Source organism: Strix uralensis, chromosome 35 (genome assembly GCF_047716275.1).
Source record: "Strix uralensis isolate ZFMK-TIS-50842 chromosome 35, bStrUra1, whole genome shotgun sequence".
Lineage (NCBI taxonomy): Eukaryota > Metazoa > Chordata > Aves > Strigiformes > Strigidae > Strix > Strix uralensis.
The window spans coordinates 2,284,471-2,309,399 of NC_134006.1; the positions used below are offsets into that span (position 1 = coordinate 2,284,471).

The following is a 24,929-nucleotide window of genomic DNA, read 5'->3' on the forward strand; positions in this document are numbered from 1 at the left end:
GGAGGAGGGGGGGAGGGAAAAAAAAAAAAAAAAAAAGGCATTTGGTGGCTGCAAAACCTTTCTGGGGTCATTTCTGGAGTCGCAGGTGCTGGAGAAGCCACCGCAAAGGGCTCAACACTGGATGGCAGCAGAAGATAAACCCAAGGAGGTGGGAGGATGTTACCATTTAGCTGCTAAAAGAAGGAGGAGGAAAATACGCTGAGACACCCCCCGCTCTGTGCATCGAGTATGACCCAAATCTGGGGTACAAACCCCAGATCTGACGTTGTATTCGGGGGAAAAAAGTGTTATTGCAGCTCCCTGGTGGTCTAGTGGTTAGGATTCGGCGCTCTCACCGCCGCGGCCCGGGTTCGATTCCCGGTCAGGGAAAAGTATAACTTTTTTACTTTTTACTTTTTTTTAAAAATTTCGTGGAACCAGCTGCGCGATGCGGAGCACCCCGACCCCCTCTCCCCGGCGGCCCAGCGCTCCCGGGTGTGGGTGCAGAGTCTGGCTGGTTTCAGACCAAAGGGGACTTGACACTCCAGCAGCCACAGTGGAAAAAATAAACCAAACCTGGAGCTTTTCCTGCTGTATTTTCTTTTCCTGAGACCAATCTCCCCCCATAATTTCCCGCAAATCTCCCCTGCCCATTGCGCTGATCCAGGGTGATGCTCAGAGGTTGCACCATCCCCTTTTGCATTAGAGCCCGGCTAGCTCAGTCGGTAGAGCATGAGACTCTTAATCTCAGGGTCGTGGGTTCGAGCCCCACGTTGGGCGCTGTGTCTCTTTTTTTCCCCCCTCTTAGAAAAACAATTTTGAGGTTTTCACGCGGGACGGAGCTCCACCGGTGGGAGATGGAATGGGAAAGGGAAAGAAAGGAGCTGAAAATTACGGTGGCCTTCCCCTTCTCTGAAAGGAGGAAAGATGTCTTCTTATCCACCACCTTTCTCACCCTTTCCATCATTTTTCTCTGTTTTAAATTCTCCTTCAACCTCTAGTATTGTAGAAAGATTCCTACTCACTCTTGTCTCAAGCCCTAACGTTATTTATTATTGCTTTATGCAGCCTCTGAGCTGTGTAAACCTCTCCAGGTTGGAACTGGGTAATAAATAGGAGTAAAATCACCCCCAGGGGAACAACAGGGTGTTTACCTGCTGCTCTCAAAGCTCATGATACTTCCCAGGAAATCCACAGTCTTCAGTTTACAGCACAATGCTTCTAAACACAAGGAAAAAAAAAAAAAACCCACAACCTATTTTCTTATATTTAAGGCCATAGACTGAGAGCATCCCTATTGATTTAGACCAAAGCCTTTCGCTCAGCGACAGAGGATGCACCACGCTGTTCCCCCACTCTTACAGCAGAGATGAAAACAAGCTGAGCTTTGGGCTGGGATCACACCACGCTTCTCGCCAGAGTTATCCGGACCAGGATGTGCGTTGAACTCACGCAAGGACCCAACCCTCTGGGAACTTCCTCCACTTGTTCTTTGGTTCTGGCTGCCTGGAGGAGTTGAGCTTGGCTTCATGCTTGAGAAAATGCAGGTATCATCCATATGGAGAACATTGTGTTGGGTTGGTACAGGCGAAGACAAAGGACTTGGAAATAACTTGGGGCAGGTAGGGGTGTTTTAGAATCGTGTCCTAATTAAACGTGTCTTTACTTCAGGCCATAACCATGCAGCTTAAACCCTCCAGAAAAGAGATGTGGCTGTGGACGCCAGCCTCCACGCTCTGTTATGAGCCACATTTCTCAAGCAGGTGTAGTCCATGAGTCGTGTTGGTTCTTGGAGCACTTCTGGTTGCATTAAGCAGGGGGGTTGTCACCCGGATTTCACCTCCCCGTGTCCCATCGAGGCCAGGGCACAAGCTTGTTTGCTCCGGGTGGAGTAACAGGGAGGTTCACGCGGCTTTGAGCCCATCTGTGTTTTAAAGGAAACCAACAACCCTGGTCTGTAGGAGCCTTTGGCTTGAAGGGGTGTGAGAAGAACATGTTTTAGCTGTTCCTGGTCCTGTGCATGGAGCAGCTCAGCTGAGGGATGGGCTGGGTAAGAAAATCAAAACAAAAAAAAAATACAGGCAAGGAGGGGAGAGAATAGGAAGTGCTGAAACTCTTTTCTCTTATGTAAAGTCCTACTTGCAAGCTTAGGAGAAATGGGCTGCAGGATCACGTGAACGCTTCCCAGCCCTCGCTTTTTTTAGTCTCTACTCCACAAAAAAACACTGGGGAAAAAAAAATCAGTGTAATTAAACATGATGCTGAACAGGGAGGGGGATAGAGAAGAGAGGAGGGAGGGTTTGCTTTTTGCCAGGACCCCCAAAAGGGGATGAGGCACATCCTTCTACTCCCATTATTGGTGCTATTTGTGGAGGAAAAATCAAATCAGCTGGTCTCAGAAGGGGACTTGCGAAGGTGCTGCCTTCACAAGCAGAGGAGGGTGGGCTTAGTCATAGGTCTATAAAATCTGCCTCTTTGGGTCTTTCCTGCAGAGTTAACCCTGGGTTGACTTCAAAGTTGGGAGCTGAGGGGGTTTCTCTGCACAAAGGGAGATGAAAGGGCCTGAGAGCTTGTAGACTCACCCACGTAATGAATGACTCCACGTCCTGGAAGGTCCGTCCAGGCTCGGTGAGGAGCTGTGTTTGCCCAGGTGTGAGCCAGGAGCATTGTTCCTTCCGAACAATATCCCCCCTCGGCTCTGAGGTCGTTCAGGTCCTGGGTCAAGCCAAGCACAGGAGAGGAATAAAGGCAGCGGGGACGCGTGGCCGGTGGATGCTTGGGGACCTCGGAGGGGGAAGCAGAGGCTGGTAAGGGACTCTTGGGGTTTTGCTTTGGGAATTTTCTGTGTCTTCCTTCTGCATTTTCTGTCTGCTGGCACCATCCCAAAACACCCTCTTAAATCTCCCAGGGAACAGCTTCCGCGTGCTTGACTACCCCTACTGCTATAAAATTGGGCATTTTGCTAAATCAATATCAAAATTATACTTTCAGTGAGAAAAATAGTGGAGAAATAGGAGTTTTGGCAGCCCGGCTAGCTCAGTCGGTAGAGCATGAGACTCTTAATCTCAGGGTCGTGGGTTCGAGCCCCACGTTGGGCGCTCAAGTTTTTCCTCTTTTATGTGCCCAAATCTCCCTGTTTCTGGTAAAAGACACTTGCCAGCGATATATCTAAGCAAGAGGTAGAAGCATCTTAAGAAATAAAAAAATATGTTTTTTTTTTTTCTCATAAAACCACTTTATTCACTTGGGAGATTTCTATCTTGAAAGCATGGCTGTTAATAGAGCAGGAAGGTGGAATTATCTGTATTTCAGCTTTTTAAGGTGCTGGAGGATTGTCTAATAACGTGCTTCAAGTTTCTCTACTCGTTTTGCCCCAAAAGGGACATCACAAACATCTGTACTGTGAGGTTTCTGCCTGATTGGTTTTCCCCCTGCTAGGAGGCTGATCACTGAGGAAACTCGTTACAGGGATTAATAAATGACCTGAGCCATTCTCATTTGTAGGTTGCCCTGTGCTGGGCTGAGGTGCAGCTGGGAGGTCAGGATCTGTCCCCTCTCCCAAGATGAAGGTGCTTTTTGCGGGGCTGACCCTCGTCTTGTGCATCGGAGTCAGTAAGTGGAGGGTGACAGTTAAACAGGTTTTAATAAAGGGCGGGGAAATATCTGGTGGTGGTTGGGTCTTGCCAAGCTCTTGATGTTGTGTGAGCTGGGTGTCACCTGCTCTGCGCCTGCAGTCAGCGGAGAGAAATCACCGCCACTGTTTTCATCGTTGCTTGAATAAAAATGACTTTCCATGCGTTTCCTTATCAAATCCAAAGAGACCCTCCCCCTGGGCCAGGACCTTCAGCTGTAGGTTGCTGGATCCTGGGCTGGATGTGCCCCTTCTCTGCCCCAGAGAGCTGTTGTGGTCTTGCTGGGGCTGAACCCCATCTCAGCGGCATAAACCCCACCCCAGCACCCACATTTATTCTCTGGGGGTCTGGAGTTTGGGTTGTTCGCCTGAGGCCAGGCCTGTCTGCAAAGCTCTGCCGAGACAGTTCAAGTGTCTCCAGCCATCACTTCCCTCTCCCCCGATGATGAGGGCTCTCGTTACCACGTTTGTTAATGAAGGCGACGCCTGGTCCCTTCTCTGGTGGGCTCTACACCTTCTCTGGGGTCACCCCCATCGACTCGTAGGGGTGTTTGATGCCAAACTCCCCATGGCTCTGCAGAACAGAGCCCCAAGTTCATCGTCTCTTCTCTGTCTGCTGCAGTTGAGGCTCTTCAATGCAAAGTCTGCAAGTACAAGCTCCCCTTCGTTGGGTGTTTCCGGGGAGCCAATGAAACGACTTGTGAGCGGAGAGAGAAATGTGCCATCATTAAAACCTCCCTGGGTACGTCGTGGGGGAGTCAAAACCATGAGTTTCCTTTGGTTCGGTGGGGGTTGTCCTTCTCTTTGGAGAACCAAATTGAGTTGCAGGATGAATGAGGGTGCGGTGATGAACCTGATGTGGGAAAGGACTAACGGCACGGGGCCAGATTCCTTCTCTCGGTGGAGGTCGCCCTATGAACGGTTAAAAAAAGTCCCTTTTGGGCAAAGGAGAGGCTCTGTCTCCCAAAGAAGCCACGTGAGCTTTGTCCATGTGTACACACGCCTCATTTAGATCTTAAGCAAGGTGTGACTTTGTTTGGGTGCGCTATTTAAGGGGCTGATTTCTCACCCGGGAACTTCAGAGTTGGACACTGGTTTTTTTATTAGTTTAGTGCTGTTCTAACCACGATCCCTCCCTGCCCACCACCCCTGCAGGGAAGGTGACCCTTTACTACCAGCAAGGCTGCACCTCCGCGATGAACTGCGGCCGAGAACGGGCATCCGACGCAGAATCCCGCCTGACATCCCGTTATTCCTGCTGCGAGACGGACCTCTGCAACGAGGAGTGGGACGAGGACCCCACAGACTAGCCCGCAGCGGGGGCAGGATGGGGGCTACTGATGTGGGCCGGCCGTTTTGACGCTACGAGTCCTCGACTTAATCTTGAATGATTATCACCCTAAATTAGGATGGCTGGGCCCACTCTGCAGGGCTCCCCTATGCATCTGGCCTGATTTTGTTTCAGCTCTAGCAATAAATCTGCAGGCTTATACCCGGCAGCTGAATTTGGCTCGTGTGCGTGTTTTCCTTCCCCAGACGGACGCGCCTATTAACAGCTCTTCAGACTCAGCATTCCTGGTGGTCTGGAAGCAGCTTGTGGCCCTGAACATAATCCTGCTACTAAAACCCCAAGGGCAAGCCAAGGTGCTTTCCCCTGCTCGCATCCCATTTTTTTTCTACAGTGCAAGGCTGGGAACTTTTTTTGCTGGGAGTTTTTTGGCAAGGGTTGCGAAGGAGAGAATCAGGGAGCTGCTGGAAGTCAAAATAAAGGACATGTATATCTAATAGATATCAGGTATTTATTTCATAAAATCATAGAATGGTTGGGGTTGGAAGGGACCTTAAAGATCATCTAGTCCAACCCCCTGCCATGGGCAGGGACACCTTCCACTAGCCCAGGTTGCTCAAAGCCTGGTCCAACCTGGCCTTGAACCCTTCCAGGGAGGGGGCAGCCACAGCTTCTCCTGTGCCAAGGCCTCACCACCCTCGTAGTGAAGAGGATGAGACCGGTGCTAACCCAAAATTCCCTTACTGGTCGACAGAAGTTGAGTCATTCATCTCATGTGGACAATAATGGTCCTTCAGGAGGTACCAAACTCCTCCTGTTGACTTCAGATGAAACCTGAAGGAACAGCTCGATCCGTTCAGGACACCTGTAGTTGCCACCTGCAGCCCCAAAGGCCCTGAAGAGGAGAAGGCAATGCATTATTCTAAAATAATTCTGCTTTTTTTTTACCATCACCCATATCTTTGAGGGCAAAACATCTATGGTGGGAGAAGAAACCATGAGCATGGGAATCATGTAGTGGTGGAAATTCTGCTGTTGTCACTGTCTGGTCTAGGAAAATGGGTGTTTTGGACTTTTTCTGTCTTATTGCAGCAGGAGGGGGGGGGAAAAAAAGGGAAAAGAGGGTTTATTTAGTCTGAGGAGTTTGTAGCTGGGAAGCTCAGTGCTGCAAGAAGTTATTCAGCTAAATGACAGATCGTTATTTTTTTTTTAATGAGGATTAAAAAATCCTGCCTGCAGCAGAGGGAAGGCATGCTCCTTTTGATTATTACCCCTTGAGAAGTTTGTTTTGCAGATAAACTGGCTGAAGAGATTCTTATGTGACTTTGGACTCCCCTAACATAGGACAAAACTCCAAAGGATGACGAGCCCCAGGATGGTTTGGCACCCAAAGCCCTGCAAGAAACCACCTTGTTAGGGTTGCGTTTTCCTTCTATTTTCCTCCTCCTCCCTGTTGTTTTGGATGTCCCAGCCTCTCCTTACCTAAACAAGCCACCCGGGGTAGGTGGGAGATGTCCTGCAGGAGATGTTTCTGCCCTTCTTTGCATGACGCTGCCCCAAATATGAGCTGGGAGGCGAATCATTCATTGATGGCTTTGGAGGAGGGATGAAAATCTTCGCTCCTTCCTGACCTCCCTGCCCCTCTAGAAGGAGAGATGGGGCCTTGGAGAGGGTTAAAGAGCTGCAGAGACCCTGTGGAGAGGGTCTGGGCTTGGGGACAGGTGGAGGGAGGTGCTGGAAACGTGATCCTGGCTCTGGGCAGGGAAAAGAGCTTTGGCACAGAGGAGGAGAGTAGAGCCGGAGCGTCTGGGGAGGAGGAGGAGGAGGGAAGGAGCTCGGTGGGTGCCCAGGATAGATGCAACGGGGGAGGGGAAGGAATGGTAAGTGAGATGGGGCGGAGGGTGGGGGAGGATGACAGAAGGGACAAATGGGGCAACCAAGGGCTGGGAAGGAGCAGGAGCTTGAGCGGCACCGAAATGTCAGAGGCATCCAGGGCTGGGGCTGGTTTCCTTCGTCAGAGCATGGTGGAGCGTCTGCCGCGGGCTGCGTCCCGCTGGGACCCCCCGGTCACCAGGTTCACCTCCCACCTGCCCCCCACTAGCACCTTCCCAGTGCCAAAGGTCGGGCGATTCGGGAGGATGCCCCTTTCCTACACCTCTACTCCGAGGTACGCGGGGTCAGCTGGGGGCATAGGGCGGGCGGTGGGATGCGCTTGTCTGTCTGTCCAGAGGTTGTCTGTCCTTTTTTTTCCTACACCCATCTCATTCTCCTTCTGCTTTTCCCTCTGGGCTGCCCGTTGTCGGGGTGTCTCACTCTTTTTCTTTGCTATTTATGCATCTCTGGGTATGGGTTGGTCTCCAGGCCACCACCTCTTCCTTTCTCTCTGCACGTACGTGATGAAAACTTTATGCGTGACGTAGAGCAAATATATAGTTTATGTTTATTTACAGATCGAGAAAAATGGAAGGTGGAAGAGAAATTAATTTCCCTTCCATAGGGAGTGATGTGCACGCGTGTAGAAATATATATTGATGTGTATGAGAAGGGGCAGGTAAATAAATACGCACAGAGGTGGAAATGGTGAGAAATTCCTTTTCCACAGGGAATTGTGTACGTAGAAATGGGTAGAACCGCACATATAGGGATATATGTGTGTACATATATATGCACCTCTCCATATATGAGTCTCTGCGTGAATATATACATATAAATATATAAAATACATATAAATATATATATATATTCTGCTATTTGCCTGAGTCGTTTGTTCTGTGTTATTTCCGATCACAAGTTAATGTGGGTCACAGCAAGCACCGGCATTTAGATTTTATCTCCCTGTGAGAAGATGAGGGGTTCCTTTCCAAGCCCAGAATTGTTTTTAAACTGACCTGAAAAAGCTCATTTTTAGTCCCGAATAAGCAAGGCTGGATTAGCAGTCAACCCCCACCTGGAGTCTGATGCTCCTGTTTAGCAGGAAAATACAAATGCCAGAAAAGTTTTAAAGTTACAAAAGAGGTTCTAGCGGAGGATGGAGACCCCTCCCCAGTGTTTTTTCTTCCCCGACTGCGAAGGTGTCAGGACAAACACCAATCAGAAACCAGGCAGCAGGACACCAAGACCAGTTTTACTTCTACAACTCCTCCAGCACAAGCTCTGGGGTTGGGATTTGTCTCCCTTTAGCTCCAAACGTCTCCGAGGGAAAAATCTCCACTTGGACGTGTCAGACCAACTGGGTTTGACTTTGAAACCAGTGTTTAGGGAGAAGATCGCTTGATCTGTTTTCAAGTCCTCGTTAGGAGAAGATGAATCACTCTCCAGAAGTGCTTCCACTTCTCTGGTGGTGGTAATGTGACCCCCCCACCTTGAGTAACTCGATGACTGTCGCTTGCTTTTATCTCTCTTCTCCACAACAAGAGCTTTGGTGAGCTGCTCAGGTGGAGGCAACCATGTTATAGACAAACCCCAGCCAAGGAAGGTCCTCACCTATTAATTATCATTTCCATTTAACGCAAGACCTCCAAAGTTGCACACAATGTTCCTGGAAGACAAAAAGTATTTTCTGAGATGCAGGACCCCAATCCAGAGCTTAATCTTTATGGATTTGGGAAACCCAAGCCCAGATCTTGATATAGACTTTGCATCCTTGTGTATTCCCTTTCTCCTGTTGCCTTTTAGGGCCCCTGTTGAGCCCTGGAGCTCAACCAAGTCATCTGAGCGTTGAGGGTGAAATGGGTCTTTAACGAGAGCTCGGATGGTTACCTGGATCAGAGCCTAGAGCAGCTGCTAAACACAAGCCTCAGGACTCAGATCTGGCGTTTAGCACCAGGTCAGCCAAAAAGCGATGACACCCAGAGCTGGTGGCCGTATCCCAAACGAGTTCCCTTTTCCCACCTCCCTCCTGAAAAAAAAAAAAAAAGAAAAAAAAGATAAAAAGACAGGGAGCTCAGGATTTGTGGGGGAGCAAAGGAAAGGGACATATTCTTGCTTTCTTTTTCCTCCACCTACATGTTGTCCCCTAACACTGAGGTCTTCGTTACCAGTTTAAAGAAACCGGACACTGCAGGAGTGACCTTGGGCAGCGGGCTCGTTCCTGGAAGAGGAACGCCCACTCAGGGCTGGATGCCAAGCATTCATGTTCCGCGTCCAGCCCCGGAGAAATCAGTCCTTGCCCGCAGGAGAGAGGCCATGGCGGCCGTGTTTCTGCCCGGCAATCTCCAGGATGAAGCCACTTGTTCTGTTTGCTTGGAGTTCTTCAAAGACCCCGTCTCCATCGAGTGTGGGCACAACTTCTGCCGGGCGTGCATCATCAAGAGTTGGAAGGACTTAGAGATGGACTTTCCCTGCCCGCAGTGCCGAGAGGTTTTCCAACAGAAGAGCTTCAGACCCAACCGGCAGTTGGCCAACATGTCCGAGATCATCAGCCAGTTCACCCTCCGTGGGGCCAAGGGTGCCGAGGAGGACGGGCTCTGCGTGAAGCACAGGGAAGCCCTGAAACTCTACTGCAAGGACGACCGCAGAACCATCTGCGTGGTGTGCGACAGGTCCCGGGAGCACCGGCCGCACGCCGTGGTACCCATCGATGAGGCATCCGAGGAGTACAAGGTATCTGTCTGGCTGGCTGTCCGCCCCGAGGTAGACCCCCCCCACACCCAGGTCTTTCAGCCTCGCGGTGGTTTGCGTTGCGCCTTGTCTTTGTGCTGGCTCGAGTCCCCACGTTGTCCCCTGGCTTTCCCACGCTCAGCCTTGCGCTCAGCCGCCCTGTGAAGAGCCGCTTGCTGCTTTCTAGCTTTCCAAAAACCTGGAAAACCCTTCTCCTCTCCAGATAGGCAAAACCCTCTCACGCGTCTCCGCAGCTGAGAGCGTGGGATTAAACCCAGGGCAGCCGGGAGGCTGCCAGACAAGAGTTTCTCCTGCAAAAGCCCCGGGCTCAAGCATCACGCTGCGAATGCTACCTGCAGGCACCACCTTGTCAGTAGGGTAACAGCTGACGGAGCAAACACCCACATCTATTTTAGGTCTGGGAAAACGTCCAAAAGTGAATTAAATGAGTTGATTAAAGCCAGGCTGAGTTTTGCTTGTGCCAAGAGCAAAGGCGGGGGAGGTGGTAGCAGCAGCTGATGAAAACAGCCTCCCCTGGCATCCTCTGTCTCCTTTGTGTTCGCTGCGTTCTTGCGAGCTCGCGGCGGTCCTTGGGGGCTGCAGACGTGGGTGTCCGGGTGAGCGTGGGCAGAGCTGAGCCAGCGGCTTCGCCCGGCGACAGGAGCCCCCCCACCCCCGTGTTTTCCTCACAATCCCGCTTGCCCTCGCACGGCTGCAGGGAGCAAACCGCACGCAGGCAGAATAACCCAGCAAAGGAAAGAAAACCCAGTAATATTTCCTTTCTTTGTTCCTAGGAGAAAGTCCAGGGACGTTTGGATTTCCTGAAAAAGGAGAGGCAAGAGCTGCTGGAGTTTAAAGTGAACGATGATAAGAAAACCCAGGAGCTCTTGGTGCGTGCCTGCAATGCAGCGCTGGGTTGGGATGTGGGGAGGGGGTTAGGACCCACCAAGCCACCCCTCTCCTCCTTCCTACCCCTGTCAGTGCCTGAAGAAGAGAAATGGATGTTTTTCTCCTTCCTTCACCATCAAGATTGACAATGCATCACCCACACCTCTTAGCAGTGAGTGCTGGAGCTGGAGCTAGGCCGGCTGTAGGGCTCTCCTCCACCCTTCCTCCCTCTTCCTCCTCTTCCTCAGCCCGTTGTCCCTGGGGCAGCAGAAGGCAGATGCAGGAAATCCCCCTTCCCCCCTGCTAACAACACCCCTCCTAGATCGTCACCCCCAAGACAAGAGGCTTTGAGTGGTTCATGTCCCCCTGCTTGGGACAGATGCCACCAGGCAACCCTCAACCCAAATTTCTGCTCTACCATCCCCGTGCAACAGCGTTATTACCACAATTTGCTGGGTTTTTTTCCAGCTGGCAGGGCTTGAAATAGCACCAGCCTGCCAAGAGCTGGTTTCATCCCCGACGCAAAAGGCAGAGCGTGAAGGACCGTTTTTTTGAGGGCCAGGTGGACCTGTCGGACCTGTGCTGAAGGGCAGCGTGGAGTGAAGCAATCAAAACATGTTCAGCTTTGTCCGTGCTGCCAAAGGGCGTGTTTCCCAGAAAAAAATGTTCCCGCTTGCCCCCGTGCTTTGTCTCGGAGGGGACTTGTTGGTCTGCTTGTGACCACAACCCCAGCAGGACCCAGGATATTGGCAGAGCTGATAAACGGGAAATTACAACAAGGCAGGGACTGGGGTTTATCTGAGAAGCCCCCAGGGAGGGAGAAATGCTGCTCCAAGTGGGTTCTCCTATACAACCCCATCTCCCAGTTTGGGTGGTGGGACAACAAATGATGACAGGGACTGGGAAAACCTCTTGGCCACCAGTCCCCACCTCTGCTTCACTGAGGGTTGATTAACTCCCCACCACCCCCGGGGAGAAAAAGGAAGCCTACGTGTCTAGTGTAGAAGAGAAAACCTACCTGAGATCTGCTGCAGAGCTGAGGTACCTGCCCCAGACGTTTTTTGATACCTCTTCCCTCCAGAAAAGGGTGCAGGGACACAGCAGCAGTGAAGATAATGGCTGTTTGTGGAGTAACTTTGCTCTCCCATCCCCACCCCGTTTCAAGGCCTTTGTCCAGGATTGCCACATGCAATATCTCCTCACCCCTTCCCAACTGGAGGCACCCAGACTCACAAGCAAGCCAGCAAGCAGCAGCGACGACACTGACAGGGTGCTCCAAATTCACCAGGTGGCCCCTCTCCACCCCAAAATCACTGCACCGGCTTAAAACCTTTTTTGCTGCGTTTCGTTCCCAGAAAACCATCGAGAACGAGCGGCAGAAGCTGCTCTTGGAGTTCGAGAAGCTGCAGCAGTTCCTGCGTGACCAGGAGCACATCCTCCTGGGGCAGCTGGAGAAGATGGAGAAGAACATCGCCAAGAGGCAGAACGAGAACATCACCGACCTCTCCAAGGAGATCACGCTCCTCAACAAGCTCATCACGGAGCTGGAGGAGAAGATCCAGCAGCCCATGCTTGAGTTCCTCAAGGTGAGACGTGTGCAATGAAATGAGCCTTCAGGTCCAAATCATGAACCTTCTTTAACGTGTTTCTGGATCCTGTAGAGGTGTTTTGAGGACAAATGTCCTTTTTTCCCCCCACTTTAATGAGGAGATGGTGCATGGCAGCGTCTGAGTGCCCTGAGCAGTAACCCACAGCAACTATCTCAGGAACATCCCAAAACAGAGGTGTCCTCTTCATATTTAATAGCCTCTGATAAATTTTTCCTCCATGAATTTGTCTGGACCTTTCTAGCACCCATAAATTCCCGCTTCAAGGTGTTCAAAGCTGAATTAGACCTTGCACGAAGAGCCACCACAGTTGTACTGGCCAAATCCTTTTGCAAATCCAGGTCTTGATGGGTTTGTGTTGGGTCACAGATGCCCACTCCTCCAGCTTAAAGGTATTAGTGAGGGCTTGGGATGGAGCTGAGCAGAGCTGGGCTCAGCAAGACGCGGCTCCTTGCCAGTTTTCGCAGCCGACTTCTGGCTGCAGAAGGTTGGCTGGGACCTGAAAGCAGAGCTGGGTTTTCAAGTCAAAACGGGCTATTAACCAAGCTGGAAAGTATGAGGGAGAGAGCAGATGGAGCCCAGGTATTGATTGCATCGCAAAGAAGGAAGCTGGAGCCGATCCAGCCCTCCCTGTCACCCAAACCCTCCTTCACAGATGAAGTGGGGTTTGAAAAACAAACCCGAGCTGCCCGTCCCCAAAGCAACCCAAAATCCTCCACCAAACGGCAAAAGGCTAAAGAGCGACCTTCTTTTCATCGGCGATATTTTGATTAAATTAAGTAGATCGAGCTCCTGGTGCCCACAGATCTGCACGGAGTTAAATTCCCCCCCCCCGTCCCGAGGCAGTGTGGGAAGCACTGTCAATATTTGCAGATGGTTTCAGCGCTTGGCTACAGGTGAAAAATTCATTTCACGTGGTCTTTGCTCAGCCGTCACGGTTGCACGCAAAAACGATCCTGTAACAATTGGTGATTTTTTAATTTTTTTTTTAAAGGCCACTTTGGAAATCTTTAGCCAGCTCCAGACTCCTTTTCCATGCCCTGGGAGATGGGTACGGCTTTGTGTTGCCTTTGAATCACGTCCAACGTGCTCGCCGTGGTTTATGCCCTTCTTTATATAATTTTAAAGGCATCGGGAAGGACAAATAGTGTCATGGACTGAGCATGTGTTTCACCTCGGTGAATTTTCATCACGTTGTAACTAGGTATTGAGGGTATTTTAACCCCTAATTTACCTCCATAATTCACCCTTCCTAAGGGCAAATCGTTCCCACTGTCGGGACATGCACCCTGGGGTGGGATGAATCACCCCTTGGAGGCACCTTAAACTCTTCTTGATGGCGATTAGACCATGGGAGTCCAGATATCATGGAGACAGAGATGTGCAAGTTCAACGCCAGCTTTCTAGGTGGCCAAGTTATGGCAGATGACAACCCTTTGGCTCTCAGGCAGGTGGATACTTGCAGGTGTCCGTCTGTATCTCAAGACTTTACATGGGACAGGTTGATAGGACCTTCTCAGAGGTGGGAGACCAGCAGAGAGCCCCTCAGAGCATCTCAAAGGCTGCCAGATGCCTACACCTGGGTTCACAACAACGGTCACATAATGGAATAGGAACCAGAGAGTTTTTTGCAGTCACCAACATTGAAGATACTCCCAACTCACTGGGCAAGGCCCTGGATAACCTGACATGTTTTTGAGCAATGGGATGGATGAGAGACCTCCAAAGGCACCTTCCAACCCAAACCACATCATGACTCTATGGGCATAAAGCTGGAGTGTTGTACATCTCGAAGGTTTGGTCCCCCCCCAGAAGCAGCTGGGTCTATAGTTGCTGCAGACAGTTGGGTGGGGTTTAGTGGGATTGTGGCCTTCCAAAGCTGTAAGCAAACATCTGAGGCCTGGAGCCATCAGGAATGGACGTCCTGGCTGGGTTTAATGAAAGGGAATTGCCCTCGTGCTGGCTGAGTCTGAGGAGACATAGCACGTGTTGCACAGGGATTTCACTCGGTCTCTCTTTTTCCTTTCTAGGATGTAATGAACATCATAAGCAGGTACGGAGCGCTGCTTCTCTCCTTCTTTCACGCTTTTTCCCCCCCACCAGCACTGTTTTAAGGTCAGTGTTTGCAGTCCAGGTGCCTAAGGGAGGCACTGGGGTAGACAGAGCTTGCCTCCTACTCGACACAAGCCCTGGGTCTCTTCCAGCTTCTTGGAAAACTTTCGGTATCACAAAGTCTTCTCCTACCAGGCGGTTTCTTCAAAGGTCAAGTGAGACCAGAAACCCCAAGTCATCTTATTTGCCTGACACGCAATTCATCCAGGGCGATGGTTTAGGCACCACTTAAGCTCCAAAACAGACATTTAAGCTGCAGCAGGAACAGCTGAGTGGGGGTAACCCGGCACAGACACCCTTTCCAACAACCAGCCAAGGGGGTTTCAAAGTTGACACGTAAATCCTGGTGTCCTCAACCCACGGGGTTGAAAGCCCCGGTGTGATCTTCACGGTGTGATGTTGAGCACTTGGACAGACCGCCGGTGGGACGGGGTGGGAGCGTTGCGCGCTGGTCAGCTGCAAACGGAAAAGCAAGTGGGGGAATAGCAACAATTTTCTAATTGTTTTAATTTTCTCCTTTGCAGAAGTGACGACGTGAAGTGCCAGAAGCCCGTGCCGGTGTGCACAGACATGAAAATGCACATCTGCAATTTCTCCCTCAAGACCGTCGTCCTTGAGAAAGTCTTAAAGAAATTCAGAGGTACGTGGAAACGAAACCGAGGTGTTTAAAATAGGCCTTGGCCTTTACCAGGCGTCGGGGAAAAAAGGATGAGGAGTGCTGGGGATGCTGCGGATGTCTCGAGGTCCCTTAGCACATGCCTGCTCAGCAGTACCAAAATAGGAGAATAAATTATGTTGGAAGGGACTTCTGGAGATGTACATGAGCAGGAGGAGACTCACCCTGCCAGGCTGCCAGCAAAGGAGAGGCAGGATTTTTTTTAAAGAGGGGAAAAACCTGATCGTGGCACATTTTCAATTTCAGTGCGATAAAACCTGCAATTTTTCACACGGCGAATAGTTTGAGGCTGGGATAGGCGAGCTTGGCGTTTAAAAAAAACCAACCCCTTGCAGCAATGCAGCAAAGCCACGAGATGGTGCTGAGGGATTGGAAAGGAAACAAGCACCAGGAAGAGCGGATCTGGGGGAGAAAACCCCTAAATGCAAACTACACCCTGGAGCAAAAATTGGCTTAAAGGATTGTACTAAAAGTTTGAAACTCACGATACAACGAGGAGAACAAAATACAGCGGGGCATGATAAATAAGGCTTAAATAAATCCTGTATTCTCTTGATGTCCAGAAGCTTTTTTTTTTAAAAAATAAAAATTAAAATATATTTAGCAGGACTTTCCCCTTTTGCTTGTCCCCATTGCACAAGCTGGTGGGAGCTGGCGTTGCTCCATCCTCAGCTCTTGCTGCCTGTCGAGTCCCACCTTGCAATGTGGTGCGGCTGTAAACGTCCCCGTAAAGGAGGTTTTGTGGTCCCCTCTGGCTCTCTCGGCGTTGCCGTTTACTTGCCCTTGTCTCTTCTTTTCAGAAAACCTGCGAGATGAACTGGGAAGAGGTGAAAAAGGTAAAAGGAAAATATTTGAGACGTAGCGCCCCGGAGCAAAGACTTTAAATTGTGGTTGTATTTTGCAAAGCTGGTTTTGCAAAGCTGAAGAGAGGGGGAAAAAAAAAATTAAAAGGCACTCTAGATTTCTTCTTTTTTTTTTTTTTTTTAATTTCTTCTCTCTCGATGATTTCCAGATCCAGCCTGCTCAGTTCGAGAGTCAAAAGACGATTTTTCTAGCTGACGCCGGGGATCTGACAGCTAAGCTAGGTCCTTTCTGCCTGTTTACACTTAAAACTACAGTGAGGAACAGAAAGAACAGATATTTGAACCCCAAAATGCGTTTGTACCCTTTCTTTCAGGGTACTTGCTTTAAGTCTGCCAGATTTGCTCTTGCTTTTAAGGTGGTGGCTTTCAGCAACAGGGTTTGCAATCCCCTTGGGGAAGGCAGAGAACAAGCCACGGGCTGGGTCCTCTCTGAGGACCATGGGTTGGATCCTCTCCAAGGACCATGGGTTGGATCCTCTCCGAGGACCATGGGTTGGATCCTCTCCAAGGACCATGGGTTGGATCCTTTCCAAGGACCATGGGTTGGATCCTCTCTGAGGACCGTGGGTTGGATCCTCTCCGAGGACCATGGGTTAGATCCTCTCCGAGGACCATGGGTTGGATCCTTTCCAAGGACCATCCAGCTTAGAGGGGCCAGACTCTGCTCCCAAACATCCCCAGACACCTCTGGAAAATGCCAAGGGGTTGGCAAAGCAAAAGAAGAAAGGCCGACGACCACCCTCGGAAAGCAAAATGGCGAAATGACCCTCCCTGCATGTCCCTGGTGGTGTGTGTGCATGTGTAGAGGAATAACTCGGCTGGGGTGTTAAATCAGCAAACCCTCTGAAAGCAGATTGGGCCACAGCTTACGCTGCAGGGAGCTGAGGGATCAAGGGGTGAAGAAGGGACCAGCCAAAACCTCGTAGCAGTTGTTAAATCCCACTCCTCCGACTGCTTTAGTTCATCTTTTCCGAGAGCTTTGAATGCTCTTTTTATTTTTTTAATGTGACGCCTGAGCTCCTGGAGTCACGTTATTTTGGTTTTTTTAAATCAAGTCAAATCATCATTCACAATCCCTGCAGCTGAGTTGAAGCTCAAAACCAGATCCTCATGACTCCAGCAGCCGGAGATGCAAGAGGGAGGAAGGAAAATACTTTTAAAAGAAAAGATTGGCATCAAGGAAATTTGTTCATCCAATGAACAAAATCCCAAATTTTGCTGATGGAAACTTTGAAAGCACCCGTCCCTCGGTCTGATATAATAGTGCAAAATGCTGGAGATGTTATTTTAAAGCCAATCTTCCAGTTTTGGGGAGGAACCTGGTGCTTAACTTGGGAAGGAAAAAAGGCCCCACCCTTTCCTGTGGTTGCCATCACTCTTCCAACCCCCGCGAAACACCATGAAGCTTTCAATCCCATCACGGGTCCTTTTGGACTTCATATGCAATTTTCAGGCCCAAATCTCTGGATTTTGAAAGCGCGTAAAGACCTTGAGCTAAATAAACTCCGGGGCAGCATCCAACACCTTTCAGCTCCTAAGGTCCCATCTTAGATTCCCCCACAGGGTCTCGTTCATTCATGGCAACTTTGCTGACTACAACCACAATTTGAGGTCGTTGACACGCTCGCTGTTTCCTTTGAGCCTGGTTTTGGAAGGGGAAGAGATGTTGGTATCAAACTTCATCTACCTGCATGTTTCTGTTGGGCTCTGCCGATGTGCCCTGGTGTGTAAAGATGCCCTTAGGTCGTGGCTTTCCACGAGGATTTGTCATCAGGGGGTAGTTTCGGGACAGATACTCGGCAATTTATGATCTGAGGGGTGTGCATACCCCATCTTTGTGTTGTACATTAGATGAGCCAGAAACAAAAAGAAAAAAAATACAATTTCTTTGCGAAAAATGTCTCGATCTAAGGCCCATTTTTACCGCATATAACTGCTAATCATTTGCACGTGGTTTTATTGCGTTCTTTGCTCCTAATGTCCTTATGTTGTTGTTACCCCATTTCTTAGCAGCAGCAGCGCGAGTTTTGTCCTCCCATGAAGGGAATTGGGGTGTCAATGTGGGAGGACACGAGTGTCCCCGCCCCGGTCCGCGTTTGCTGGCTGGTGGCGTTGCTGAAGGATCATGAGCTGATCAAAGAGCCCAAGTCTACAACGCAGTTGTAGGTCTCCCTCTAGGACATCCTGAACCACATCTTGGTCCTCATTTACCACGATTGGCTTTGCTGTGTTGATCTTCACCTTTACCTGGTGGGGTTAACCCCTAGTGAGGATGTGAAAAGGTGACGTAGATGCTCATCCTGTATCTTTAACTGGGACCTTCCTCCCCCACCTCCAAGTTGCTCACACACGTAGCTTGTCCCTGGGTGCTGGTAGAGAGAAGCAGCATATTTATTAACATCTAAAATTGCTCCTCTTAAAATCAGCCCCAAGCCTTCAGGCTTCCTGCAGAGTCAATGGTGAGAGGAGGCATCTCAAGAACCTCCAAGCCAAGCCAATGTCTGAACTTGGCTTTCCTTCAGCCCAGACTGTCCAGGGAGCTGAAGAGGAGCAGCCAGTGCGGTTGGCGTATGGTTATGGAGGTTGGAATGTGGTTACTGAGTCTGGGATGTGGTCCAGCAACTGATAAAAACATCCCCAGCTTGGGCTTTTAATTATTAAAATTCTTATTGAGTTACTGTCACTGCTGTCATTAACAGAGGACCTGACCCTGGACCCCGATTCGGCAAACCACCTCCTCATCCTCTCTGCAGACCTCAAGAGCGTGAGGATGGGCTGTAGGAAGCAGGAGCTGCCCGACAACCCCAAGAGATTCGACACGAACTCGCGGGTGCTGGCTACCACGGGCTTCAAGTCTGGAAGACATTACTGGGAAGTGGAGGTGGGGGCCTCGGACGGTTGGGCCTTCGGGGTGGCCAAGGAGTCTGTCAGGAGGAAAGGTCTGACACAGTTTTCTCCTGAAGAAGGGATCTGGGCAGTGCAGCAAAACGGAGGTCGCTACTGGGCAGTCACCTCGCCCCAACGCACCCCACTGTGCCTCAGCCAGAAACTCAATAAGGTCAGGGTCTACCTGGATTACGAAGGGGAAGAAGTTTCCTTCTACAATGCCGACAACATGCAGCACATCTTCACCTTCAATGTCGCCTTCCAGGAGAAGGTATTCCCTCTCTTCTCCGTTTGTTCCACCGTTACCTACATCAAACTGTGCCCCTGAGACTTCTCACGGGCTTCGCTGAGGACCCGTCTCCACGGTCTTCACTGGATGGTGCCTGGACAGCAGCGATGGGCACAAGAGACTCCCAAATCAACCGTGCAGCCCGGTTTGTCAGCAGGCAGAGAGCTGATAGATGGGTAACCAGGTAGTCAGGGAAAAAAAAAAAAAAAATCACAAGGAGGGTCTTCAGATCAGCTTAAAATAGAGGTCGGTGACCGAACTCATCAGCGATCCCCAGAAGGTTGTGGTCACCATCTTAAACCCATCTCTGAACCTTCAGCGAGAAGGAAACCACCGGCTTTGAGTTTGATAATGGACGGGTATTTTTCTTTTCTTGGGTGGGTCTAAAGACCAATATTAGAGCTAGTGGGAAGTTTTAGAGTGGAGCCTCCACCCCTTTAGAAGAGTCCGTGCCTTAAAAACGAAAAGTTTGTTGGGGAAATGTGCTGTGGGAAAGGTGGAGAGAGAAACACTGAGCAGGACACCTTGGGCGTCCGTTCGAAGCCGGAATAGGCAAAGTTCTCGTCTATTTGATCAAGTGAAATCAAATTAGGAAGTTTTGCTCCTCCCGAAGGGAATTTAATGGGGATTTTCCGCTCTCGTATTACGCTGTTGCTCTCAACAAACTGTAGTCAACACCTCTGCGCCAAAAGTGGGAATCCTGCCCAGCCGCCTTCACTCCTACAAGATTTAAGAGGAGATAATTAGGCTTATTAACTGCTTTTGAGGAGTGATTGGCTTCCGGTGAGTCAGGATGCTCAGTGAGGATGCTCACACCCTGGGGCCGGGCTGTGTGAGTGGTTCTAACAGTCTCAGCTGAAATTTCTGGGCTTTTTCCCCTCTTGGTCCTGCTGGGAAGCGAAGGTCCCCAACGAAGGGTGGGTGCCTGGTGACTTATTCCACCTGGTGCTGCTAAAATCCGGGTTAGTAATTGTACTCCAAGGGCTGGTTTTGTGATGTTGAGATGGTGGCAAGAGCGGCTCCGGGTGATCCAAACCACGTGGCCACCAAGATCTGACCTGCCTTGGGGCCGAGCTGGGGTTGAAGAGATGTTGTGGTGGGCTTTTGGTTGCCCCTCTCCATCCTCCGGGCAGGAGGGAGAATTCGCTGCTACTCTGGAAAAGGCTGAAAGGTGCTTTTTTTTTTTTTTTTTTGTGAAGAAACAAATGTTAAAGTTTCTCGGGTGTGTTTGTCCCGTTGGATGTGAGCAAGACCCACGGTTCTGAATTTTGGTGCTCCTCTGTAACTCCTCCTGAGGTCCCCTCTATGTAGACGTTTTCAAAACAACCCCTCAAAGTTACCCTGTTTTCCCCACAGTAATACAGATTTTGGGTGCTGAATCTTGTATTTCCTCAGTTTCTCTCCGCTGCTCTTTTCTCAGCAAAAACACCCGTTTACCTTCGTCTTCTGTTTTCTTTTTTCTGGAAATCCTCACTCTTTGCCAAGACAGCGACTATTTAACGCGCGGCCTGCTTTGTTCACTGTTGCTTTTGCCTAAACAAAGCAACCTTTAAAAAATAATAATAAGCGGATTATTGTCTGAAGTGATGAAAAATATGGTTTTTGGTTTTGGGGCATTGTTGGTTGGCTTTTTAACCTTTTCTAGAAAACATGTAAATCCTTTTTAGGAAATACAGAGTTGGGGCAAGGGGGGATGATTTTTTTTTTTTTAATCGAGAACATTTAGCAGCTGGGTCTAAGATGAAAAAACGACATTTCTGGGCAAAGCTGCTCTTCACACGTGCTCAAACTTTCTGGCAAAACCCTCCAGCGCCAACAATTTCTTGGGTGAACAAGTGCGTTTCCTGTAAATACGAGAAGAGCCGGGGGCGACTGGTTTAGGCATGAACATCTCCGTTTTCAGCGGGTGGGTTGTTTTCTACCCTGAGAGTCTTATTTTATTTTTTTTTTAAAAGGGTTTGGCTTTAAATCCACATTATTTAAGCTGCAGCAACCCTTATAAAGGTCAAGCTGTGAACAGGTGAGCAAAATGCCCGAATTTTCTAAGCTCCACCCATTGCTGAAGCTACGCCACTGTAGAGAGTATATAAATAAATAAAAATCCCTGGAATCAGAAGGGTGTTAGCGGGAGACGCTCTATTTCTTACGTCATGGCTTGGTGCTTGTCTGTACGTGAGAAACGCCGCTTCCGCCAAGTGCGGGAAGCGAAAAACCATCGCCCGAGCGGGTTCAAAACCTCCCGGATTGTTCCCGCGAGCTGGAAATAAAATGTGAAGGTGCTGCCTGCGCCCCTGTTTATTATTCCCAACCGCGACCGGGCTGGAGAACATCGGGATGGTGATTTCAAGGATTGTCCTGCTTGGAATTGGAGTCTAAAGAAAGAATTTAAATAAAAACACTTATATTGGGGTGAAGGGATTTATATATACAGGGGTGGGTTTTTCTCATTTTGGGTTTTTTTCCCCCACATTTGTTGATGTTAAGCACTAACCCAGCATTTGCATATTGCTCAAATTAGGGCTGCAGTAGAAAGCTGAAGGTCAAGATCGAGTTGGTCTTTGCCCGGAGACAACCTTAGAGGGGGAAAACTGGGTTACTCCAGGCGGCGACGTGGGGCTTTCCTCACTGCCTGTACTTTGGCCAAAACTCCTAGAAAAAAATAAAAAAAAATTAAAAAATTACGCTGGACGTGGCAAGGGCTGAACCCCGACTCTTGTGGGGGCTCAGCGTAGCGGCCGAACCCCAACGTTTGGTGGTGTAGGGGGATGCGGAGTTTCTGGTGCTGCTGCTCTTTGTCCTTGCGTTTAGCTGCCCCAGGCCGGTGTTTAGGCCGGGTTTTAGGGGGGGGGTGGATGGAGATTTGGGGCGATACAGCCCGTTTTGGGGCTCCCCCCTGGTGGCCACAGCAGAGCCCTATTAGGCGGCGCCGGCTCCATAGCTCAGGGGTTAGAGCACTGGTCTTGTAAACCAGGGGTCGCGAGTTCAAATCTCGCTGGGGCCTCAGACTTTTATGTTGGTTTGTGGGTTTTTTTTCCCTCCCTAAAAAATCATTTTCCTCCGCGCCGGGAGCGGGAGGAGCCGCGGGCGGAACCCGGGGGGGGTCGGGACCGGGATCGGGGTGGGGGGAGCCGCCGCGAGCACCCAGAGCCACCGCGGGAGCGACTCCTGCAGCGCGGCTCGTTGGTCTAGGGGTATGATTCTCGCTTTGGGTGCGAGAGGTCCCGGGTTCAAATCCCGGACGAGCCCTGAAATTTTCAATTTCTCGTTTTAAGTTGTTTTATTTTTTTTCTTATTCCTATTCCTCTATTTTCCGTATCTGGTGTGTTGGGATTTTTGTTTGGTTATTTTGTTTTTTTAAAAAATAATTTAAAGATAAGTATTTTAAATATTTTCATCATTTTTTTGGTGGTGTGTTTTTAATTCCATACCTCTGTTTTCCCTGTCTGCTGAATCGTTTGGGGGTTTTTTTGTTTGGTTTTGTTTGTTCGTTTGTTTGTTTTTAAAATAATTTTAAAAATAAATATTCTAAATATTTTAACTATTTATTTTTCACTTTGCTTTTTTTCTTCTGTTCCTCTGTTTACCCTGTCTGTGCACTGGCGATTTTTCATTTGGTTCGTTTATTTGTTTTGTTTGTTTTTTCTAAATAATTTTTAAAATAAATATTTTAAATATTTTAATTCATTATTTTTTCTTTCGTTTCTTTCTTCTATTCCTCTGTTTTCCCTGTCTGGTGCGTCGGGACTTTTTGTACGTTCGTTTTGTTTGTTTGTTCTTCGCGTTTTTTAAAATAATTTTAAAAATAAATATTTTAATTCTTTTTTTTTTTTTTTTCTCTTCTATTCCTCTATTTTCCCTATCTCGTGTGTTGGCTTTTTTGTTTATTTGTTTCGGGAGATTTTTTTGGGTGGGTTTTTTAAAAAATAATAATAGTAAATAAAATAATAATTTTAAAACACAGATTTTAAATATTTTAAACCAGGTTTCAGGATCTTTTTGCCGTTACAGGGCTCAGAACGGGTCTGAGTTTCCCTGTTACTTGTAAATCAGCCCTTCCCTGCTAATATCTTCCATTACGCTCCCAAACCACACAAAAAAAGAGCCGATTTCTGCCCACAACCTCCATATTTTTGCATAAAACCGCACGGTTTGTGGCGTAAATTCAGCGTTTCCCTTCGCGTGCGTAGAAACGCTCCAGATCTTTCCCTCAGGGGCTGTTACCTCGCCTGCGCTGAGCTTGGCTCTGTCCCCGTGGAAAAAAAAAACAAATAATAAAATAAATAAAAATTTATTTATAGCAAGCGTGAGTAAGCAGCTCCTGCTGTGTGTAACTCTAGACATAAAAATCGCTCAAGGGCTTGGGGTGAATCGAGGCCGGGACAAGAGGTGTGGAAGTGAGAGAAATAAGAGAGAAGTGCGTTTTTTTTTTTTTCCCCAAACGCACAAAAATCTGGCTCGTTTTACCAGCGTTGCCAAAGCGGGATGAGCGAGAGGAGTTGCCTTAGAATCCCCTCTTCTTCCCCAAAGGAATGTTATTAATTAGTTCTGAAGTCATTTATAGGGAATAATAAAGAATATTAAGTTACTCAAGCGAAAACACTGAAAAAAAAATAAATCCAGTGGCTGGGTACGGCTGTGGGCAAACCCTCCCCACCACCAGCCTTCCAGGAAGGTGGAAACTGCAGAGAAATAATAAAATTATGGCCAAAAATAAAGCAAAAATAAGCCCTTTTCCACCCGTCGAAGCCGCGTTACACCCCGCGGCAGGGAGTTCCCCAGCTCAGCCAAATCCCGCGGCTCCTTTGGGCCGCGCCGGCGGCTGATTTCACACCCCGGACAGTAAAAATTAATTTTATCCCCCTTTTTTTATTTCCACGCTGAGCGCGACGTCACGGGCCACGTTTTTGAGACTCGAGGGTCGCGAGCCGCGCGCGTGCCCAGGCGCTCGCGCACGCGTGGTTTTCCCTCCCAAAACAGCCAAATGGGGGGGAAAATTTGGAAAAAACAGGTCAAAAAAAAAAAACAAAAACACCTTAATCCCCTCGGCCGGGTGTTGGGGGGTGGGGGGGGCCCGCGGGGAGCGTTATAACGGGGTGAGCGTCATAGCCGGGGGTTTCTCCGTGGGGGTTTCTGTAGTGTAGTGGTTATCACGTTCGCCTAACACGCGAAAGGTCCCTGGTTCGAAACCAGGCAGAAACACCTCTTTTTCTAGGGAGTTGGTTTATATTTTCCCAGCTGTTTTTTTAAGCATCTCCTGAATTTTTCACTCATTGGAGCCCTTCAGCAAAACATCGTTTCCAAACCCAGAGCAGCAGGGCTGGAAATCGAAAGGCGAGAAGGGCCATTCCCGCTGTCAAAAACTTAATTTTTTTATATCACCGTGCCCACCCATACATGTAACTTTAAATATATGTGCCAATTCTTTGATTCTTGCAAAAAATACCTTAATACTCAGCAACAGAACTCACCCCTTTTCTGTCTCTTGGGGTTTATCGTGGGGGAACCCAACTCCAAACCAAATCAAGGGAAACGCGTGATTGCGGCACAAACGCGTTTCTCTCCGGATGCGGCCGTGGAAGCGAGCGGCTCAGGGGTTTTTGGTGTTTTCCAGAAAAATATGACTTTTTCTGCCTGGTTTTGAGCCGAGGACCTTCTGTGGGAGGCAAACGCCTTGCGGGTGGTGGGGCAGCTGCGTGCTTTGGGGGGACGCTCCTCAAGCCGGAGAGAAACAGGCAGAGAAAATGGGCTAAAACCACGTGGTTTTGGGGTCTGGGAGCAACATGGGAGAGGGGTGCATTTCCCAGAAGGGTTTGAGGTGCTTGGGAGCACCCGGTGAGGGAAACGGGGTTCACCCTATTCCAGATATGGCGCAAAACCCCGAATTCACCCCGTTTCTGTAGTGTAGTGGTTATCACGTTCGCCTAACACGCGAAAGGTCCCCGGTTCGAGACCGGGCAGAAACAGTCCTTTTTTTTTAAAATTTAGTTGGTTTTTTTTAACTTGTCTCCCTTTCCGAGTGGATAGAACCCGATTTGACCTGTGGAAAAAGAAAAAACAAACAAACAAACAGACCGTCATCAATTTTTTGACCAAAACTCTGTTTGGGTTTTT

General features: G+C 49.2%; 1 protein-coding gene and 7 non-coding genes across 10 annotated transcripts; all 8 read left to right on the top strand.

The window, feature by feature from the left end:
* Nucleotides 1-297: 297 nt before the first annotated feature.
* On the top strand, nucleotides 298-369 carry TRNAE-CUC (transfer RNA glutamic acid (anticodon CUC)). The gene has a single exon. It is a non-coding gene; the product is annotated as a tRNA-Glu (tRNA).
* Nucleotides 370-686: 317 nt separating this feature from the next.
* Nucleotides 687-759, top strand: TRNAK-CUU (transfer RNA lysine (anticodon CUU)). The gene has a single exon. It is a non-coding gene; the product is annotated as a tRNA-Lys (tRNA).
* Nucleotides 760-3,004: 2,245 nt separating this feature from the next.
* TRNAK-CUU (transfer RNA lysine (anticodon CUU)) lies at nucleotides 3,005-3,077 on the top strand. Its single transcript has one exon. It is a non-coding gene; the product is annotated as a tRNA-Lys (tRNA).
* A 5,122-nt stretch (nucleotides 3,078-8,199) lies between these two features.
* On the top strand, nucleotides 8,200-21,105 carry LOC141936916 (E3 ubiquitin-protein ligase TRIM7-like). Of its 3 annotated transcripts, XM_074854283.1 has the most exons (8): nucleotides 8,200-9,500; nucleotides 10,292-10,387; nucleotides 11,741-11,971; nucleotides 14,023-14,045; nucleotides 14,629-14,744; nucleotides 15,581-15,616; nucleotides 15,793-15,865; nucleotides 18,343-18,446. In XM_074854283.1, the coding sequence occupies exons 1-7, from the start codon at nucleotides 8,904-8,906 to the stop codon at nucleotides 15,837-15,839; spliced, it is 1,146 nt and encodes a 381-aa protein (XP_074710384.1). In that variant the 5' UTR covers nucleotides 8,200-8,903; the 3' UTR covers nucleotides 15,840-15,865; nucleotides 18,343-18,446. The 3 variants fall into 3 exon arrangements, with proteins under 3 accessions (XP_074710384.1, XP_074710382.1, XP_074710383.1); XM_074854281.1 differs by lacking the exon at nucleotides 15,793-15,865 and having other exon boundaries at nucleotides 18,343-21,105; XM_074854282.1 differs by lacking the exon at nucleotides 18,343-18,446 and having other exon boundaries at nucleotides 15,793-16,469.
* Nucleotides 21,106-21,746: 641 nt separating this feature from the next.
* Nucleotides 21,747-21,819, top strand: TRNAT-UGU (transfer RNA threonine (anticodon UGU)). Its single transcript has one exon. It is a non-coding gene; the product is annotated as a tRNA-Thr (tRNA).
* A 173-nt stretch (nucleotides 21,820-21,992) lies between these two features.
* Nucleotides 21,993-22,064, top strand: TRNAP-UGG (transfer RNA proline (anticodon UGG)). The gene has a single exon. It is a non-coding gene; the product is annotated as a tRNA-Pro (tRNA).
* A 1,880-nt stretch (nucleotides 22,065-23,944) lies between these two features.
* TRNAV-AAC (transfer RNA valine (anticodon AAC)) lies at nucleotides 23,945-24,017 on the top strand. The gene has a single exon. It is a non-coding gene; the product is annotated as a tRNA-Val (tRNA).
* Nucleotides 24,018-24,708: 691 nt separating this feature from the next.
* Nucleotides 24,709-24,781, top strand: TRNAV-AAC (transfer RNA valine (anticodon AAC)). Its single transcript has one exon. It is a non-coding gene; the product is annotated as a tRNA-Val (tRNA).
* The last annotated feature ends 148 nt before the right edge of the window (nucleotides 24,782-24,929 follow it).

Excerpts from the sequence above, each read along its gene's own strand:
- LOC141936916 (XM_074854281.1), top strand. The coding sequence starts at position 8,904 with ATGTTGTCCCCTAACACTGAGGTCTTCGTTACCAGTTTAAAGAAACCG. Across the intron at positions 11,972-14,022 it reads CCATGCTTGAGTTCCTCAAG|GATGTAATGAACATCATAAG; the intron begins GTGAGACGTGTG and ends TTTCCTTTCTAG. Across the intron at positions 14,745-15,580 it reads AGTCTTAAAGAAATTCAGAG|AAAACCTGCGAGATGAACTG; the intron begins GTACGTGGAAAC and ends TCTTCTTTTCAG.